The 15,861-nt window shown below is 48.0% G+C and overlaps 1 protein-coding gene across 2 annotated transcripts in view; it reads left to right on the top strand.

The window, feature by feature from the left end:
- Positions 1-15,861, top strand: part of hhat (hedgehog acyltransferase) — a 446,467-nt gene that overhangs the window by 409,941 nt on the left and 20,665 nt on the right. Inside the window, exon 12 of one of the 2 annotated variants that reach the window (XM_072509760.1) lies at positions 2,382-2,723. The exons of the other annotated variant lie outside the window; for it this stretch is intronic. Coding sequence (XP_072365861.1) covers positions 2,382-2,494 — 113 coding nt within the window. The 3' untranslated portion in view covers positions 2,495-2,723. Of the gene's footprint in view, positions 1-2,381; positions 2,724-15,861 lie in introns of those variants that run through there. 2 annotated transcript variants of the gene reach the window in all.

The raw sequence follows: 15,861 nt of genomic DNA, 5'->3' as shown, positions 1-15,861 counted from the left end.
TCGCACAGTGGGGGCCGAGGTCACGGGGGGGAAGCCGAGGTCGGCCAGAGTTTGCTGACTTCTGGGAGCAACGTGGGGGGTGCAATTACGCTAGAAAGGGATCTAGCGGGGGGGGGGGGGGTTGTTAACTGGGTTGCTGCTGCTGGGGAGAAGGGGGAGCTGGTATGGGGTGGGGTGGTCGGGGCGGGAGGATGCCGTTGGGGGGAGATATGGCTACTTGGGAACCGGGAGAGGTGCTGGATTGAAAAAGGAGATGGCTAGTCGACAAGGTGGGGGGGTTAAAGAGCCCCCCAACTTGACTGATCACGTGGAATGTGAGAGGGCTGAACGGGCCGATTAAGAGGGCACGGGTACTCGCACACATTAAAAAACTTAAGGCAGATGTGGCTATGCTGCAGGAGACGCATTGAAACTGATAGACCAGGTCAGACTTCGCAAAGGATGGGTGGGGCAGGTGTTTCATTCGGGGCTAGACGCAAAAAACAGGGGGGTGGCTATATTAGTGGGGAAGCGGGTAATGTTTGAGGCAAAGACCATAGTGGCGGATAGTGGGGGCAGATACGTGATGGTGAGTGGCAGATTGCAAGAGGAGGCGGTGGTTTTAGTGAACGTATATGCCCCGAACTGGGATGATGCCAATTTTATGAGGCGTATGTTGGGACGTATCCCGGACCTAGAGGCGGGAAAGTTGGTAATGGGTGGAGATTTTAATATGGTGCTGGACCCAGGGCTGGACAGATCGAGGTCCAGGACCGGAAGGAGGCCGGCTGCAGCTAGGGTGCTCAAGGACTTTATGGAGCAGATGGGAGGAGTAGACCCCTGGAGATTTGGTAGATCTAGGAGTAAGGAGTTTTCGTTTTTCTCCTATGTCCACAAAGTCTATTCATGGATAGACTTTTTTGTTTTGGGAAGGGCACTGATCCCGAAGGTGAGGGGGACGGAGTATACGGCTATAGCTCCACATTGGGTGGACCTGGAGATAGGGGAGGAAAAAGAACAGCACCCACCCTGGAGAATGGACATGGGATTATTGGCAAATGAGGGGGTGTGTTTAAGGGTGAGGGGGTGTATTGAAAGGTACTTGGAACTCAATGACAATGGGGAGGTTCAGGTGGGAGTGGTCTGGGAGGCGTTGAAGGCAGTGGTTAGAGGGGAGCTGATATCTATCAGGGCACATAAAGGAAAGCAGGAGGGTAGGGAAAGGGAGCGGTTGTTGAAAGAACTTTTGAGGGTGGACAGGCAATATGCGGAGGCACCGGAGGTGGGACTGTACAGGGAAAGGCAAAGGCTACATGTAGAATTTGACTTGTTGACTACGGGTAAGGCAGAGGCACAATGGAGGAAGGCACAGGGTGTACAGTACGAATATGGGGAGAAGGCGAGCAGGTTGCTGGCCCACCAACTGAGGAAAAGGGGAGCAGCGAGGGAGATAGGGGGGGTGAGAGATGAGGAGGGAGAGATGGAGCGGAGAGCGGAGAGAGTGAATGGAGTGTTCAAGGCATTTTATGAAAGATTATATGAAGCTCAGCCCCCGGAAGGGAAGGAGAGAATGATGTGCTTTCTGGATCAGCTGGAATTTCCTAACGTGGAGGAGCAGGAGAGGGTGGGATTGGGAGCACAGACTGAGACGGAGGAAGTAGTGAAAGGGATTGGAAGCATGCAGGCGGGGAAGGCCCCGGGACCAGACGGATTCCCAGTGGAATTCTATAGGAAATATATGGACTTGCTGGCCCCGCTACTGATGAGAACCTTTAATGAGGCTAGGGAAAGGGGGCAGCTGCCCCCGACTATGTCAGAGGCAACGATATCGCTCCTCCTAAAGAAGGAAAAAGACCCGCTGCAATGCGGGTCCTACAGGCCCATTTCCCTCCTGAATGTGGATGCTAAGATTCTGGCCAAGGTAATGGCAACGAGGATAGAGGATTGTGTCCCGGGGGTGGTTCATGAGGACCAAACTGGGTTTGTGAAGGGGAGACAGCTGAACACAAATATACGGAGGCTGCTAGGGGTAATGATGATGCCCCAACCAGAGGGGGAAGCGGAGATAGTGGTGGCGATGGATGCCGAGAAAGCATTTGATAGAGTGGAGTGGGATTATTTGTGGGAGGTGCTGAGGAGATTTGGCTTTGGAGATGGGTATATCAGATGGGTACAGTTGCTGTATAGCGGATTTACCGTTGAGGAAGGTAACAAGGGACTTCCGGTACTTGGGGATCCAGATAGCCAAGAATTGGGGTACATTACATAGGCTTAATTTAACGCGGTTGGTGGAACAGATGGAGGAGGACTTTAAGAGATGGGACACGGTGTCCCTGTCACTGGCAGATAGGATGCAGGCGGTTAAAATGGTGGTCCTCCCGAGATTCCTTTTTGTGTTTCAGTGCCTCCCGGTGGTGGTCACGAAGGCTTTTTTCAAGAGAATCGAGAAGAGTATTATGAGTTTTGTGTGGGCCGGGAAGACCCCGAGAGTGAGATGGGGATTTTTGCAGCGTAGAACCGGACGGACTCTCAGGGATGTCATTGTATATGTATAGACACTTGTTATAGTTAATGTATATTGGATTGTTGGACTGTATCTTTGAAGAGTAACTATTTTTGACAAGGCAGTTGCCACTCATTTTTGTTTCTGTTTCTGTTTATATATTATTTATTTGTTTGTTTAAAATTGGCCACGGTTATTTATATTGCTTTGTTGCTGTTCAAAAGAAAAACTATGTACTGTTATGTTTGGCCACAAAATTTTGAATAAAATATATTAAAAAAAAAAAAAAATGTCTCTCTCTCTGCCGGAAGCAAGTCGCATGTTAGCAAAGCCACAGACAAACAGGAAACAGGACAACTTCTTTCAGGTAACTTGCAGAACCCAGAATTTCCAAATGACTACTCAACTGCCAAAGTCAGTGCTACCAGAATCACCCAACTTAATTGCCGCAACATTTCGCAGTTTACTCCACATAGACAAGCCAAAGACTGATTTGTATATCTTTTAAAACTTTTTTTTTGGACTAACTTCTCATTTAAAATCTGTGTGTATGTGTGTTGCCTTTTATTATTTTCTTATTAGTAACTAATAAACTCACTCTTCTTTTAACTCAAGGAAGCCTGGTTAAACCGTCTCCTTTAAAAACATAAATACATTCGGAATGGGAGAAGTTATCCATAAGAGAAGAGATCATTTTGAAATTAACCTTATTCTGACCTGCCAATGGGGTTAAATAAATAAAGGAAGCCAGTACATCTGTCCTCACCTAGGATCATAACAATTTCTGGGTACCTTGTCCAGAATAGTAACAAATTGGGGAGACTTCACCCGGGGACCGGTCGTGACACCTTCGACCAAAGGATGGGAGACTTGATAAAACTGTACAAGATTATCACAGGTTTAATTATGTCGGCAAAGAAAATCTGTTTCCATTAGCTGATAGTACAAGACAGGAAACACAACTTTAAGATTTTGGTCAAGAGATGTACGGTGTGAGGAAGAACTTATTTTATGTTGCGCGTGGTAATGACTTGAAACTCCCTGCCCACAAAGATGGTGGAAGCGAAAATGAATGATTTCTAATGGGTATGCATTTGAGGGAAATAAACTAGCAGGGCTACAGGGTAAAGGGACCGACTGGATTGTTCTACAGTGGGGCAGAGTGGACTCGATGGGCTAAATGTAGTAACAATTCTGAATCTGTAACACTGTAATTTTCCAAGATTTGTTTTAAGAAAGAAGAATTTGCATTGATACACAATTGTCACAACTTCAGGACTTCCTCAAGTACTTCACAGCTAATGTATTTTTTTCAAACGTAGTAAGGTCATGACAGCAGTCGCCAATAATGTGCAGCAAAGCCTCACAAACATCAATGAACTAAATGACTAGACAGTCTGTTTTAATGGTTATGGTCATGTGCCAGGGCGTGGGAGAACTCCCCAGCACTTCTTTGCCGCACAACCTCAGAGTATCCACCAAAATAATGAAGAAATTGAACTATTTGGATGGAGGGACAGTTTGCTGGTCTGGATTCTGCTGGAGGCACCAACACTGTTCACAGCTTCTGCAATCACTGCTTACTGAAGGAAATTTCAGCCATCCATTGGAGTTGGTTTGTTTTGGGCATCCAAGACGTATACTGGCAATTCAGTGGGCAAGACTAGGACATGTCCTATAATAGCTAAGCAGCAATCATCTGACAGCCATCAGTGTTGAAATCTATGTTAATATCAGCATAAGTAAGTTCCAGAATTGGCTTTGAAAGGATGACCATATACATTCAGGTGTTGTTAGCTCTAATAAGGAAGTATCAGGCTATTCTCCACTGTGGTTGGAAGGAATCATGAGTTTCGAACAAGTAATTTCTGCTTCGACTAAGCAAATGCATTGATCATGGGCACCACTAACGAAGCAGGTGAACCAGTAATTTATCACATTGCTCTTTGTGGAGTTGTCCTGTGCGCAGATTGGCTGCCATGTTTCTCTATATAATAATGAATACTCTTCAAAATTAATTAATTGGCTCAGATACTCTATGGAACATCTGGAGGAACGGAAAGGCACTATATAATTCGATTTTGTTGTCCGTTGATACATAGAAGTACGTAGCTCATGGGATATAATCTTAAGCACAATAGATTAACATGTTGAAAAACAGCATTTCGGGGACTTCAAGTCAAATGCCAAGCAGAAGACACATTTGGATTCTTCCATCGATGAAAAACATTACTATGTTTTGTTTGGTATAGGCATCATTATCGCCCTTCTGGATTTGATTGAAAATGTGAACCGGAGGCGTCAACTGCCATGAATGAAATGTGTGCATCTTACCTCCCAAGGAGCCAGCCATCCATCTTTTCTTCCTCTTTAAACAATTCAACCAAATTAGACTTCCCTCAAAATGATTGATTTATTTGCTCACTGGGTTTGGTATGTGCATAGGTATGTATAATCTTGAACCAATGCACATTAAATAACAGCCTACGCTATTTATGTAGGAACTAGAATGATGAACAGGTGCTAATGTCCTGGACTTCAGAGAAGAGGGCCAACAAGTGAAAGCGATGCTGCCTTGCTCTTGCTGAAGAGTTTTCAGGACCAATTTCTATTTCTCGTATCTCGTATAAAAAAAAACAGTGCTTATGGTCCCATTTCCACTGATATTCAGATCAGCACCATTTTGGTGGGATTCGTGATAAGGGCAGCCCAAGCTCCTGTTGGAAACAGACAGACGCCTAATTTATCTTGATTTCCGATAACTCAAGTTTCGTAATTCATGTCCACACTCTGAATTGGCCATAAGCAACTTTGCTACCCTTAATTTTGTAATAAATTACCCCCGGGAAATGCCTTTAGATATATGCAGGTGAGGGCTTTTGTGAGGCGACAGGTGAGGGAATTCCCGTTGCTCCTGGCACAAGAAGTTCAAGATAGGGTGATCTCGGCTGTATGGGTCGGGGAGGGCAAGGTGTCGGAAATACACCAGGAGTTGAAAGAAGAGGGGGAAGCGCTGGTAGAAGAGTTGAAGGGTAAATGGGAGGAGGAGCTGGGGGAGGAGATTGAGGAAGGTCTGTGGGCTGATGCCCTAGGTAGGGTTAATTCCTCCTCCTCATGTGCCAGGCTCAGCCTGATACAATTTAAGGTGGTCCACAGAGCGCATTTGATGGGGGCGAGGTTGAGTAGGTTCTTTGGGGTAGAGGACAGATGTGGAAGGTGCTCAGGGAGCCCGGCGAACCATGTCCATATGTTTTGGTCATGCCCGGCACTGGAGGGGTTCTGGAGGGGAGTGGCGGGAGCAATATCTCAGGTGGTGAAAGTCCGGGTCAAGCCGAGCTGGGGGCTAGCAATATTTGGAGTAGCGGACGAACCGGGAGTGCAGGAGGCGAAAGAGGCCGGCATTCTGGCCTTTGCGTCCCTAGTAGCCCGGCGAAGGATCTTGCTAATGTGGAAGGAGGCGAAGCCCCCCAGCCTGGAGGCCTGGATAAATGATATGGCTGGGTTCATAAAGTTGGAGAGGATTAAGTTCGCTTTGAGTGGGTCTGCGCAGGGGTTCTACAGGCGGTGGCAACCGTTCCTAGACTATCTTGCGGAGCGTTAGAGGAAGGTCTGTCAGCAGCAGCAGCAACCTTGGGGGGTCGGGGGGGGGGGTGGAGGGGACGTCCTGGGAGGGGGTGGGGAAAGGGGGGTCTGCCTGGGAGGGTGGATGAGCAAGAGATAACATGAAGGGTTGGGGAAACTGGCACGTACGGGTGAGGGCCAGTGTACAAAGCTGTGTCAATATATCATTTTGCCATGTATATATCTTGCTCTGCGCGATTTCTCGTTTTTTTTTTTGTTACGAGGGGGGGTTATTGTTTGTAAGGGAGAAAAATTCTGTTAAAAAACTTTAATAAATATATATTTTTTTAAAATAAAATTTTGTAATAAATTGCACAACAGAGCATACTGCAGTAATGTTCCATTGAAGCTCATTGCAAGCTGGAGGAGCAGCATCTCATCTTCTGGTTGGCACATTACAGCCCTCGGGACACAACGTTGAGTTCGGCAACTTTAGATTTTGACCTTTCTCCTCCATGTTAACCCCCCCCCCCCTTTCCTTTTTAAAATATTCCATACATATATTGTCTCAATGCAAAACACCCCCTCCCTCTCTCACACCAGGCCATTTGTCATTTGTTCTTAAAGTTGCTATTTTTCATTGCTGTTTCTTTTGCTCTAACATTCTCCCTCCTTTCAGTTCCAACAGTCTCTGGTTCTCTCCTGATAGATGCTGGCAGACCCGCTGAGTTTTTCCAGCATCCTCTGTCCTTGTTTCAGATTCCAGCATCCGCAGTATTTTGCTTATTTTACTGCAGTATTGTTAGTCTACATGACTTGCAAGTATTGCTTAAAATTGTAAATTGTTTCTCTCCTTCTGCACAACCCTGAAACTGTTCAATAATAAGGTGATGGGTTGATAGTCAACTATCGTAAACATTTAGGCTGGGATTTTGTCAACAGCGTGCTATTCTCAACTCTGTAACTGGAATTCTGCACCACTTCCATTTTCTCTCTTTTTGCCTTCTTCCACGCAATTATAATTTAAATTCTCAATGTCTGCAGTGTGCATGCAAAACATGTTCGATTTAATAGTGGTTAAGCTTTGCATTGGTGAAACCCACCATTAGCTCACAATGCTGTATCTACAGCTGGTCTATTGAAGAGTCTCCTGGTCAAACAAGGAGTTTCTGCATCAAAGCTACAACTTTCCTTCCCAACTATATTGCCAATAAGATAAGATTTTTGACAGCAAGAATGTGTTTTTCAAAATTAAATTTCACTTGTAAATATTTCATATTACATCAGTTTAATTTTATTCATGTGTGCATCATGATTATGTGTTGAGACTAGCTTTGTCAGAGAGCTAAATGTACTGACACACCTCATGGTTAGCACACATTGATGGTTACAGAGAAGTTAGGAACATTTCCTTTATTGTGGAAGAAACAATGGACTGCATTTAATGGAGGCGCGGACTGCTCGACCTTAGGAAGGAAAGTTTGCTGGGAGTCAGCTTGCCAACAAGTCTAATAAACTGTTAATTATTCATTTACATACGGTGGACGGGCTGCCAATTTTGCTGCCTGCCCACCAAGCATATTATGGGGGTCAGCTTGGAAATGGGTAGGGCAGCACGGTGGCGCAGTGGTTAGCACTGCTGTCTCACGGCACCGAGGTCCCAGGTTCGATCCCGACTCTGGGTCACTGTCCGTGTGGAGTATGCACATTCTCCCTGTGTTTGCGTGGGTTTCGCCCACACAACCCAAAGATGTGCAGGGTAGGTGGATTGGCCACGCTAAATTGCCCCTTAATTGGAAAAAATGAATTGGGTACTCTAAATTTATAAAACAAAAGCTTGGAGATGGGTGGGAAGTTGGAGGGCTATCCAGCCATCCTATCAGCCCCACGTTTGCATTTCTGCATTCATTCTTTATTGAATATTCATGTTAGTGTCCAGTGTTGTAGTCACCATTTTGTGGGGCATTGCTGAACTTGCATAATCAGCTGGCCCTCCTTCCTCTGCGTGGTAAAAGATATTGTCAGAAAGCAATCACTGTGGGCATAATTGAAATGATATAGGTGAACTCAAGTCCAGCCAACCACACCCTGAAATGGACAGATACTTAGTCAGTACTGATACTACCCTTTAGGCCCCTCCTTCTATTACTTTGACTGTCTGTCCCCATCACTCTCCACATTCACAACACCAGGCCCTTCTCACTTCATTCCTCTATGCCCCAGACCCCACTCCTCAACTCCCCTCTCCACTGACTCTAGCATGCCAGGTCCGAGCCTCCATGCAAGAGCTCATTCTCCCGCTTCCCTCCACTGTGTCAGAGAGTTAAAGGAAAGCTGCTGACCTTACACACCTGCACAAAGCTAACAGCTGCATTTCACCTTTAAACAATTGTGAAATGGGTGTGCCGAGATTCTCATGCGGTGCTCACTTCATCTCGAACGTAGGACATAATTTTTTTATGTTTTACGCAAATGAGTATTCATGGCATGTAAATGTATTACAATCACAGGCCAGCCTGAGGCCACCAACGTGCCACTGATATCTCTGCACCTCAACCCTCCATCAGGAAATCAAAATTTCACATCCCTTCTAATTAAGTCACCACGGTTCCTGCTCTTGTGGGAGCCATAAATATACCCCCACCCTCTCCCCATGTGTGGAATTTGTGATCTGTAAAGGTGATTTAAAACCTTTAACTTTGGTTACATTTAAACCCCATTTCTGTGCACCTCAGCCTCCATCACTATTCCCTTCTTTTCTTCCAAACCTTTATTACCTGCTGTTGCATGAGTCCCTTGCTTGTTTCTCGCCAAAATCTCTTCCCATCTCACCTTGCTTTGCCTCTGTTCCAAGCAACTCTTGATCCTTTCTGAATTTAATCACCACCTAAATTCCCCTTCTCATCTCAATCTCATTATGCACATCAACATACCGACCACTCACATGGCCACCCATTCGCCATCTTGTTAGACATTGTCTCCTTAAGGTACATGAGAGCTCACAGTGCCAAGAAACATAACGCTTTGAACGGCACTCAGGTCAGATATGGGGCCTCAGCAAGGAATGCTGAGCCGCTGCCACACATAGCCCTGTTCTCTGCACTTGAGGAGCTCTGCTCGCCGGAATGGTGTCCCGATCTCTGGAGCCCTCAACGCAACCGCAACCACCCCCCAGTCCCAACTCACTGTTAGGGGGTCCTCAGGCTCCTCTACAACCCACACTCCCCCAGTCTGATTGCCGCTGCGTGAATAATTCCAGGTGCCAGGCCGGCAGTGCCAGAGTGCTCAGGTAGCACCAGCAATGCCAAGGTACCACCCTGCCCAAAGGACATGCATCAGGGGGCCTCCGATTCCCTGGGTTACCACCACAAGTGCCATTCCATCTGGTCCCCATTTGTGGAGACCAGTCACTGAACGGCACTCGCCCGAGATCTCATGGACGAAGGGGATAACTGCATATTATAATGAGACTAGCTGTCTCGCTCTAATGTGCAGATTTGCCGAAAAGTGATCCCGCCCACAATGGGTCGGATTTACATTGCAATGTTTCACGAGACTGCATTAAATCTCGCGAGGCGTTGCGGGCTGGATAGATCTCAGGAGCATGGTCTCCCAGTTTCTGGGGTCTCCCAGATTCTATCGGCCACACTGTGCCACGTTGCGTTGCTTTTCGGGTGCAGTGTGGCCTTTCGATCACGCCCTGTTTCCGTGAAAGGCCATCTCTAATCATTTCCTCGTGCTTTTCAACATTCACATCTCCCTATTTGCCTTCAGGATGAGCCCTTGATTCCCAACCCCCACCACCCCCTAAAATATTCATCCTTGCTGCCTCTTATTACGATTTCAAACTCACAACTTCTTCACCTTGCTTCTGCCATAACGCACGGATGCCACTAAGCTCCTTACTTGCCTCTATATTCACTGCCTTATCATCCCATCCCTACTATTTCCACAGTACAATTTCCAACCCTGTCATTTAGATCTGAGAACTGTACACTTAAACACATGACTTACCTGAGAGTTATCGGTAAATCTGAAATATCTGGATTCTCCTCCAAATCCCCCCTATTAGTGCAAGATCGTCCTGAAGAGTAAAGAAACTGCAGATTCCTCCCCTTAATAACAAATAAAATATTCTGGCCTGTTTCCTCTGCTCCCCCATTTTACCTGCAAAGTAAAGTGTGAGGAGATTTTTCTCAAGTAGAAATTGTGAAATGATGTTCAATAACAATTGAGATTGCACCTGTATTATAGATTAAGCTTAGTTGAATCAGCTTAAGGTTTTAAACTACAGCCTGTGCAGATTTATAGCGATAAAGGTTTATGGTGATGGAGCACTTCAGTGATTAAAATAAAGTGAGTCAGTACAGGTGTCCATTTTCTTTTAAATAAAGCCATAGGCTTTATGAAAGTGGTCCCTAAAATCCATAGGTAGATATGGACTATATCCAGGCACAAGTGCATTTTGGATACTGTGGCTGTGGGAGCGTGAGGTTAAGGGCTGGGTGTTCAGCAGAGAATGACTCACCTCCTAGCTCCCTGGGACCTGTCTGCCACCTGCTGGGCACGTGTCGGGAATGTGGTGGAGCGCTTGCCTGGATGAATACAGCTCCAATAAAACTCAAGACAACATCCTTGTCAAAGCCGCGCACTTGATTGGCACCCCATCCAACACCTTGGACATCCACCACCATCACTGATGCACGGTGGCAGCAATGTGTGATATACAGTATAGATAGATAGTATTTAGTGCTGGCTTTGCTGACTCTTGTATAGTAAAAAAAAAAAATCTTCTGTTTTAAATTGTGGAATCTTGCGCCTTTATTATTTTAGTAATTAACTGGGATTTTTAAATTTTGTCTACTTTTTAAAAAACATTACTGGGCACCACCGGGACCGTGACAGAGCTCCTATGTAAAGCTTAAAGAAAAATCCTTTCTCGTCAGCAACGACTGCAATTTCTCTGCTCAAAAGTAATTCCAATTTCACAAATACTCTTCAACATGAGGGATACGATCTAACATAAAAGTTTATCAATGTCATCTGTGGTGGGTTTGCTGTGAGTTTCCCAGCCCTGGCTCCGCACCACTATCTAACCACATGTCACTTTATTGAGCCCTGGGGAGTTTCTCCCTGGTCGAGCCCACACATACGGCAGGTTTCTCTGGCCGCGCCCGCACGACGATCAGAAATACCCGCCCGAGGTCAATGGACTTTTACATAGTCCGCACCCTGCCCGTGGCGCTCTTGCGGCCGGGTAGGTGGAAGAATCAAGCACTTAGAATATTTTCCATCACTGGGAAGCTGAACTCACTGGCACCTCAGAGATCGGGCCATCATTTTGAAAGCGAACTTCAGGATCTCCCACACTTAGAGTTTTTTTCAACACTGGGGAGTTGAACACAGAGATTGGGCCGCCATTTTAAAAGGGTGCCCCGATCAAAAATGAACTTGTGGCTCCTCCACACTCCCCACCCATGGGCAATGTCACTCCTCACACACATGGGCACTGCCCCACACCCTCCCAAGTGAGGACACCCCGCCTTGGGCCCCCCCCCCTCTTCAGTCCCCCCCAAGCCCCCTTACAAACCCCTCTCCAGGCCCTCCACCCGTCATTCCCCCCAACCTCACAGAGGCCCTTACTTACCTGTCATGCATTCCCCCATCCTTAAAACTTCCCCTCCACCCTCCTTTCATAGTCATGGCCCCCCTCGGGCCCGAGCCCTGGCTGTTCCACCCGGGCACCCTTGCACTGTCACATTGGCACCTGGGAAGTACTCCTGTCAGCTTGGCAGTGCCACCTGGGCAGCATAGCAGTGTCAGGGTGGCAGTGCCCAGGTACCAGCTAGGCAGTGCAAAGGTGCCCCTGTTCCAGGGGGAGAGCCAGGGAGCCACCCTGTACTATCCCTGACCACCTAGGAGTCTCCAATGGCCTGGGAGATGCCCTGGTTGCTGTTCCGCCTGGTCCATGTTTGTGTGGACCAGTACTGAATGGCGCCCAGCTGCAGCCTCACTAGGAAGGCTGGTAGATCCCAGGAGGCCGGTAGATATCGAGTGAACTCACCTAAGTAAGTTCAAACCGTACTTAGGCGCATCCCATTTGGTCATGTCCCTTTTAGTCATGCTTCAGATACTGATGCCACATAGGACTCGGGTAAATCCTGCGAGGCGTGAAGGCTGCTGGGAAACCTGCGAGAGGCCCCTCCTAGGATCTACAGCTGCATTGTGCTCTCGCTCAAGCGCAACACGGCCACAAAATCGTGCTCATAATGTTTGGGAAGGCAACTAAGTAAAGATAGACGTTACACGACAATTATGGACTAAAGTACAATGCGGGAACATATTAACCAACACGGATCACTATGCATATTTACAACAATTTATTTCTTCCCCTTCCGTGGCCGTGGACCCCATACGGTTATTCTGCCTCGGCTACTCTTCCTGACGCTGGCCCCAGCATGAATTGCCCCATGTGTTGCTACTCCCCCTGGCTCTCCACTTGCCCGCGAGGCCCGACCCCTGTGGTCGTGCCCATGGCTATTTGTTCCCCAGGCCTTTGTCTCTTCTCCCCCCCACCCCCTCCCCCCCACCACACACACACACACACACACTTCCTTTATGCTCAGTGTCTCTACTGTGCCTTTCTTCCCCCCCCCTTCCACCCTCTGCTCTACTGGTTGCTAGCTACGAACAGGATGGGAACAAGTTGGTGACCAGCTTCCATGTCTTGTGGAAGTCCTGTTCTGACCCGCGGATGGTGAATTTCATCTTCTCCAGTTGGAGGAATTCTGACAGGTCAGCCAGCCAGATTGCAGTTCTGGGTGGTGCCACTGATCATCAGCCGAATAGGATTCTTCAGCAGGTGTTTAAGGAGACAAAGGCGTTGGACTCCCCACCCCATAAAGTGTTCTAGCTGGTCTGATACCCTGAAGGCTGCCAGTTTTGGGCTTAGCTCCACCCTCACCCCCACAACCTTGGACATTGCCCCGAAAAAGGTTGTCCAGAACCCAACCAGTCTGGGACAAGCCCAGAACATGTGGGTGTGATTGGTCGGGCCTCCCTGACACCGTTCGCATTTGTCCGCCACCTCCGGGAAGAACCTGCCCATTCGGGTTCTGGTTGGGTGTGCTCTGTGTACCACCTTTAGCTGAATCCAGCTCAGCCCTGCACATGTGGTGGTGGAGTTCAGAAGCCCCTTCATACCTGCCCTTCACCACCCCCCCACCTTTCATATCCCCTTGAACCATCCTTTCCTGAACATGGCCCCCCTCAGGCCCTGACCCTTGGCAATGCCATCCTAGCACCCTGGCATTGTCACCCTGGCAGTGCCACCCAGGCACCGTGGCAGTGTTGAGATGGCGGTGCCAGATGGCAGTGCCATGGTGCCTGTGTGCCAGAGGAATAGCCAGGGTGCCTTGTCCCTGACAACACATAGATCTCAAATGGCCTCGCTCGCAGGGGAGCCAGTTAAATCATGGAAGGCCATTCGATATGGGGTCCTTCCCATAAACGATATTAAGATTGGCCTTAATTGGTGATCATTGGTTTCTTGCCACATTAATGCGGGATCCGGATCTCGCCAACGGGAGTGGGCCAGTTAGATTGGAAATTGATTGGCACCCAGCAGGGTTCCCGATTTTGACCGATCCCACGATCTAACCAGCTCTCGGACTCGCACCGGCATGTGAAAATATCATTAACAAGCTAGTCTGAACAATATTCATGTACATAGAAATGTAATGAGAACCATCATACATAACATCCCTAGTTTCAGAGAATCCCTGCTTGTAGAAGGAGGCCATTTGACCCATTGAATCTATTGAATCTACACTGATCCTTCAAATGAGCACCCTACCCAAGCTCACTCGCCACTTTATTCTTGCAACCCTGTAACCCCCTCTAACCATTGGATACTAAGGGACAATTTAGCATGGCCAATCCACCCAACTTGCACATTTTTGGACTGTGGGAGGAGGAAACCCACGGAGAAGGTGCAAACTCCACACAGGCAACCACCCAAAGTCACAATTGAACTCGGGTCCCTGTTGCTGTGAATCAGCAGTGTTAACCACTGTGCCACCGTGCCATGCCTATGACTGATAAAGAAGGGATGAACCAGAATGTGACTAAGGAGTTATCCTAACTGTTACATAGAAGCAAATTCTCAGAACAATGACACTTCATGCAGGAAAGGTATCAGACATGTGATGTGAAGAAATACATTTGTAGTCGTTCACATTGTAAATCTTAAATGCAGCTATTGCGGAATGAAAATTACTGAGGTAATGAGGATTTGTCCTTGGATTCATTTGCAAAACTTAAAATAGCCCACTGGACGAACATGCAAAACTGAAGTGTGGTCATGCCACATTGGTACATTGGTAAAACTAGGTTCAGTCAGCTTTCAATTTTTACGCTGTGGACAAAGTCCTTTGATGATAAGGGTTTGAAGGTAATTTTCCACTTTGTTACTTATTCTAGCTTGTGATTTAATTAATGGTTAATGAGCGACTCAATGTTACAAGTGCACCTAGTTTACGAAGTACGTGGTTCACAGTTGTGAGACACAATGGGCGAAATTCTCCGGTAACGGTGCGATGTCCGCCGACCGGCGCCAAAAACGGCGCAAATCAGTCGGGCATCGCGCCGCCCCAAAGGTGCGGAATCCTCCGCATCTTGGGGGGCCGAGACCTAACCTTGAGGGGCTAGGCCCACGCCGGACTGATTTCCGCCCCGACAGCTGGCGGAAGTGCCCCACCAGCTGGCGCGGAAATGACATTGCCGGGCGGCGCATGTGCGGGAGCTTTAGCGGCTGCTGACAGCATCCCCGCGCATGTGGTGTGGAGGGAGTCTCTTCCGCCTCCGCCATGGTGGAGACCGTGGCGAAGGCGGCAGGAAAAGAGTGCCCCCCACGGCACAGGCCCGCCCGCGGATCGGTGGGCCCTGATCGCGGGCCAGGCCACCGTGGGGGCACCCCCCGGGGCCAGATCGCCCCGCGCCCCCCCTCCCCCCCGGGAGCCCGCCTGCGCCGCCTTGTCCCGCCGGTAAGGTAGGTGGTTTAATCCACGCCGGCGGGACAGGCATTCTAGCAGCAGGACTTTGGCCCATCCGGGCCGTAGAATCGCGGGGGGGGGGGGCGCCAACCGGCGCGGCGCGATTCCCACCCCCGCCGAATCTCCGGTGCCGGAGAATGCGGCAACCAGCGGGGGCAGGATTCACGCCAGCCCCCGGCGATTCTCCGACCCGGCGGGGGGTCGGAGAATCTCGCCCAATATGTTTATTCTCATTTGGACTAATTAATTTAGTAAGAAGTCTTACAACACCAGGTTAAAGTCCAACAGGTTTGTTTCAAACTCTAGCTTTCGGAGCACTGCTCCTTCCTCAGGTGAATGAAGAGGTATGTCCTTTGGCATACAGTCTCACCAGTTGTATGTGCAGGATCAATTGCCTTGGAGTGCAAGTGCAATCTATCCTCCTGGGTTTCACAGACATTTTACATCATGGACATTAAAGGCCCAGTGATTGTAGGTCTGCCAGCATGCCGTGACCTCACAGTGTTGGAAAAATAAAGGTAGTTTTAAGGGATTTATATTGGTAAACATTAGAAATTGGGTATAGTTTTAAGTCGGTTTAATTTAATCTTTCTGTGCTGAAAGGGTGAAACCTAGAGTGAGATTCATGCTGACAAAGGTATTTGTTTGTATGTGTAGACAGGGCTATGGCATAAAGAATAAATAAATCAGCAGTGGTTGCTTAGCAACTTGGGCCTTGTAAGGTAGAAAAGCTTTTAAGTTTTGGTTTAGCTAATTTGGTGGTAG

This window comes from Scyliorhinus torazame, chromosome 1 (genome assembly GCF_047496885.1).
Source record: "Scyliorhinus torazame isolate Kashiwa2021f chromosome 1, sScyTor2.1, whole genome shotgun sequence".
NCBI classification, from domain to species: Eukaryota; Metazoa; Chordata; class Chondrichthyes; order Carcharhiniformes; family Scyliorhinidae; genus Scyliorhinus; species Scyliorhinus torazame.
The sequence above is the reverse complement of the archived record's forward strand: the minus strand, read 5'-3'. Positions and strand labels throughout refer to the sequence as shown.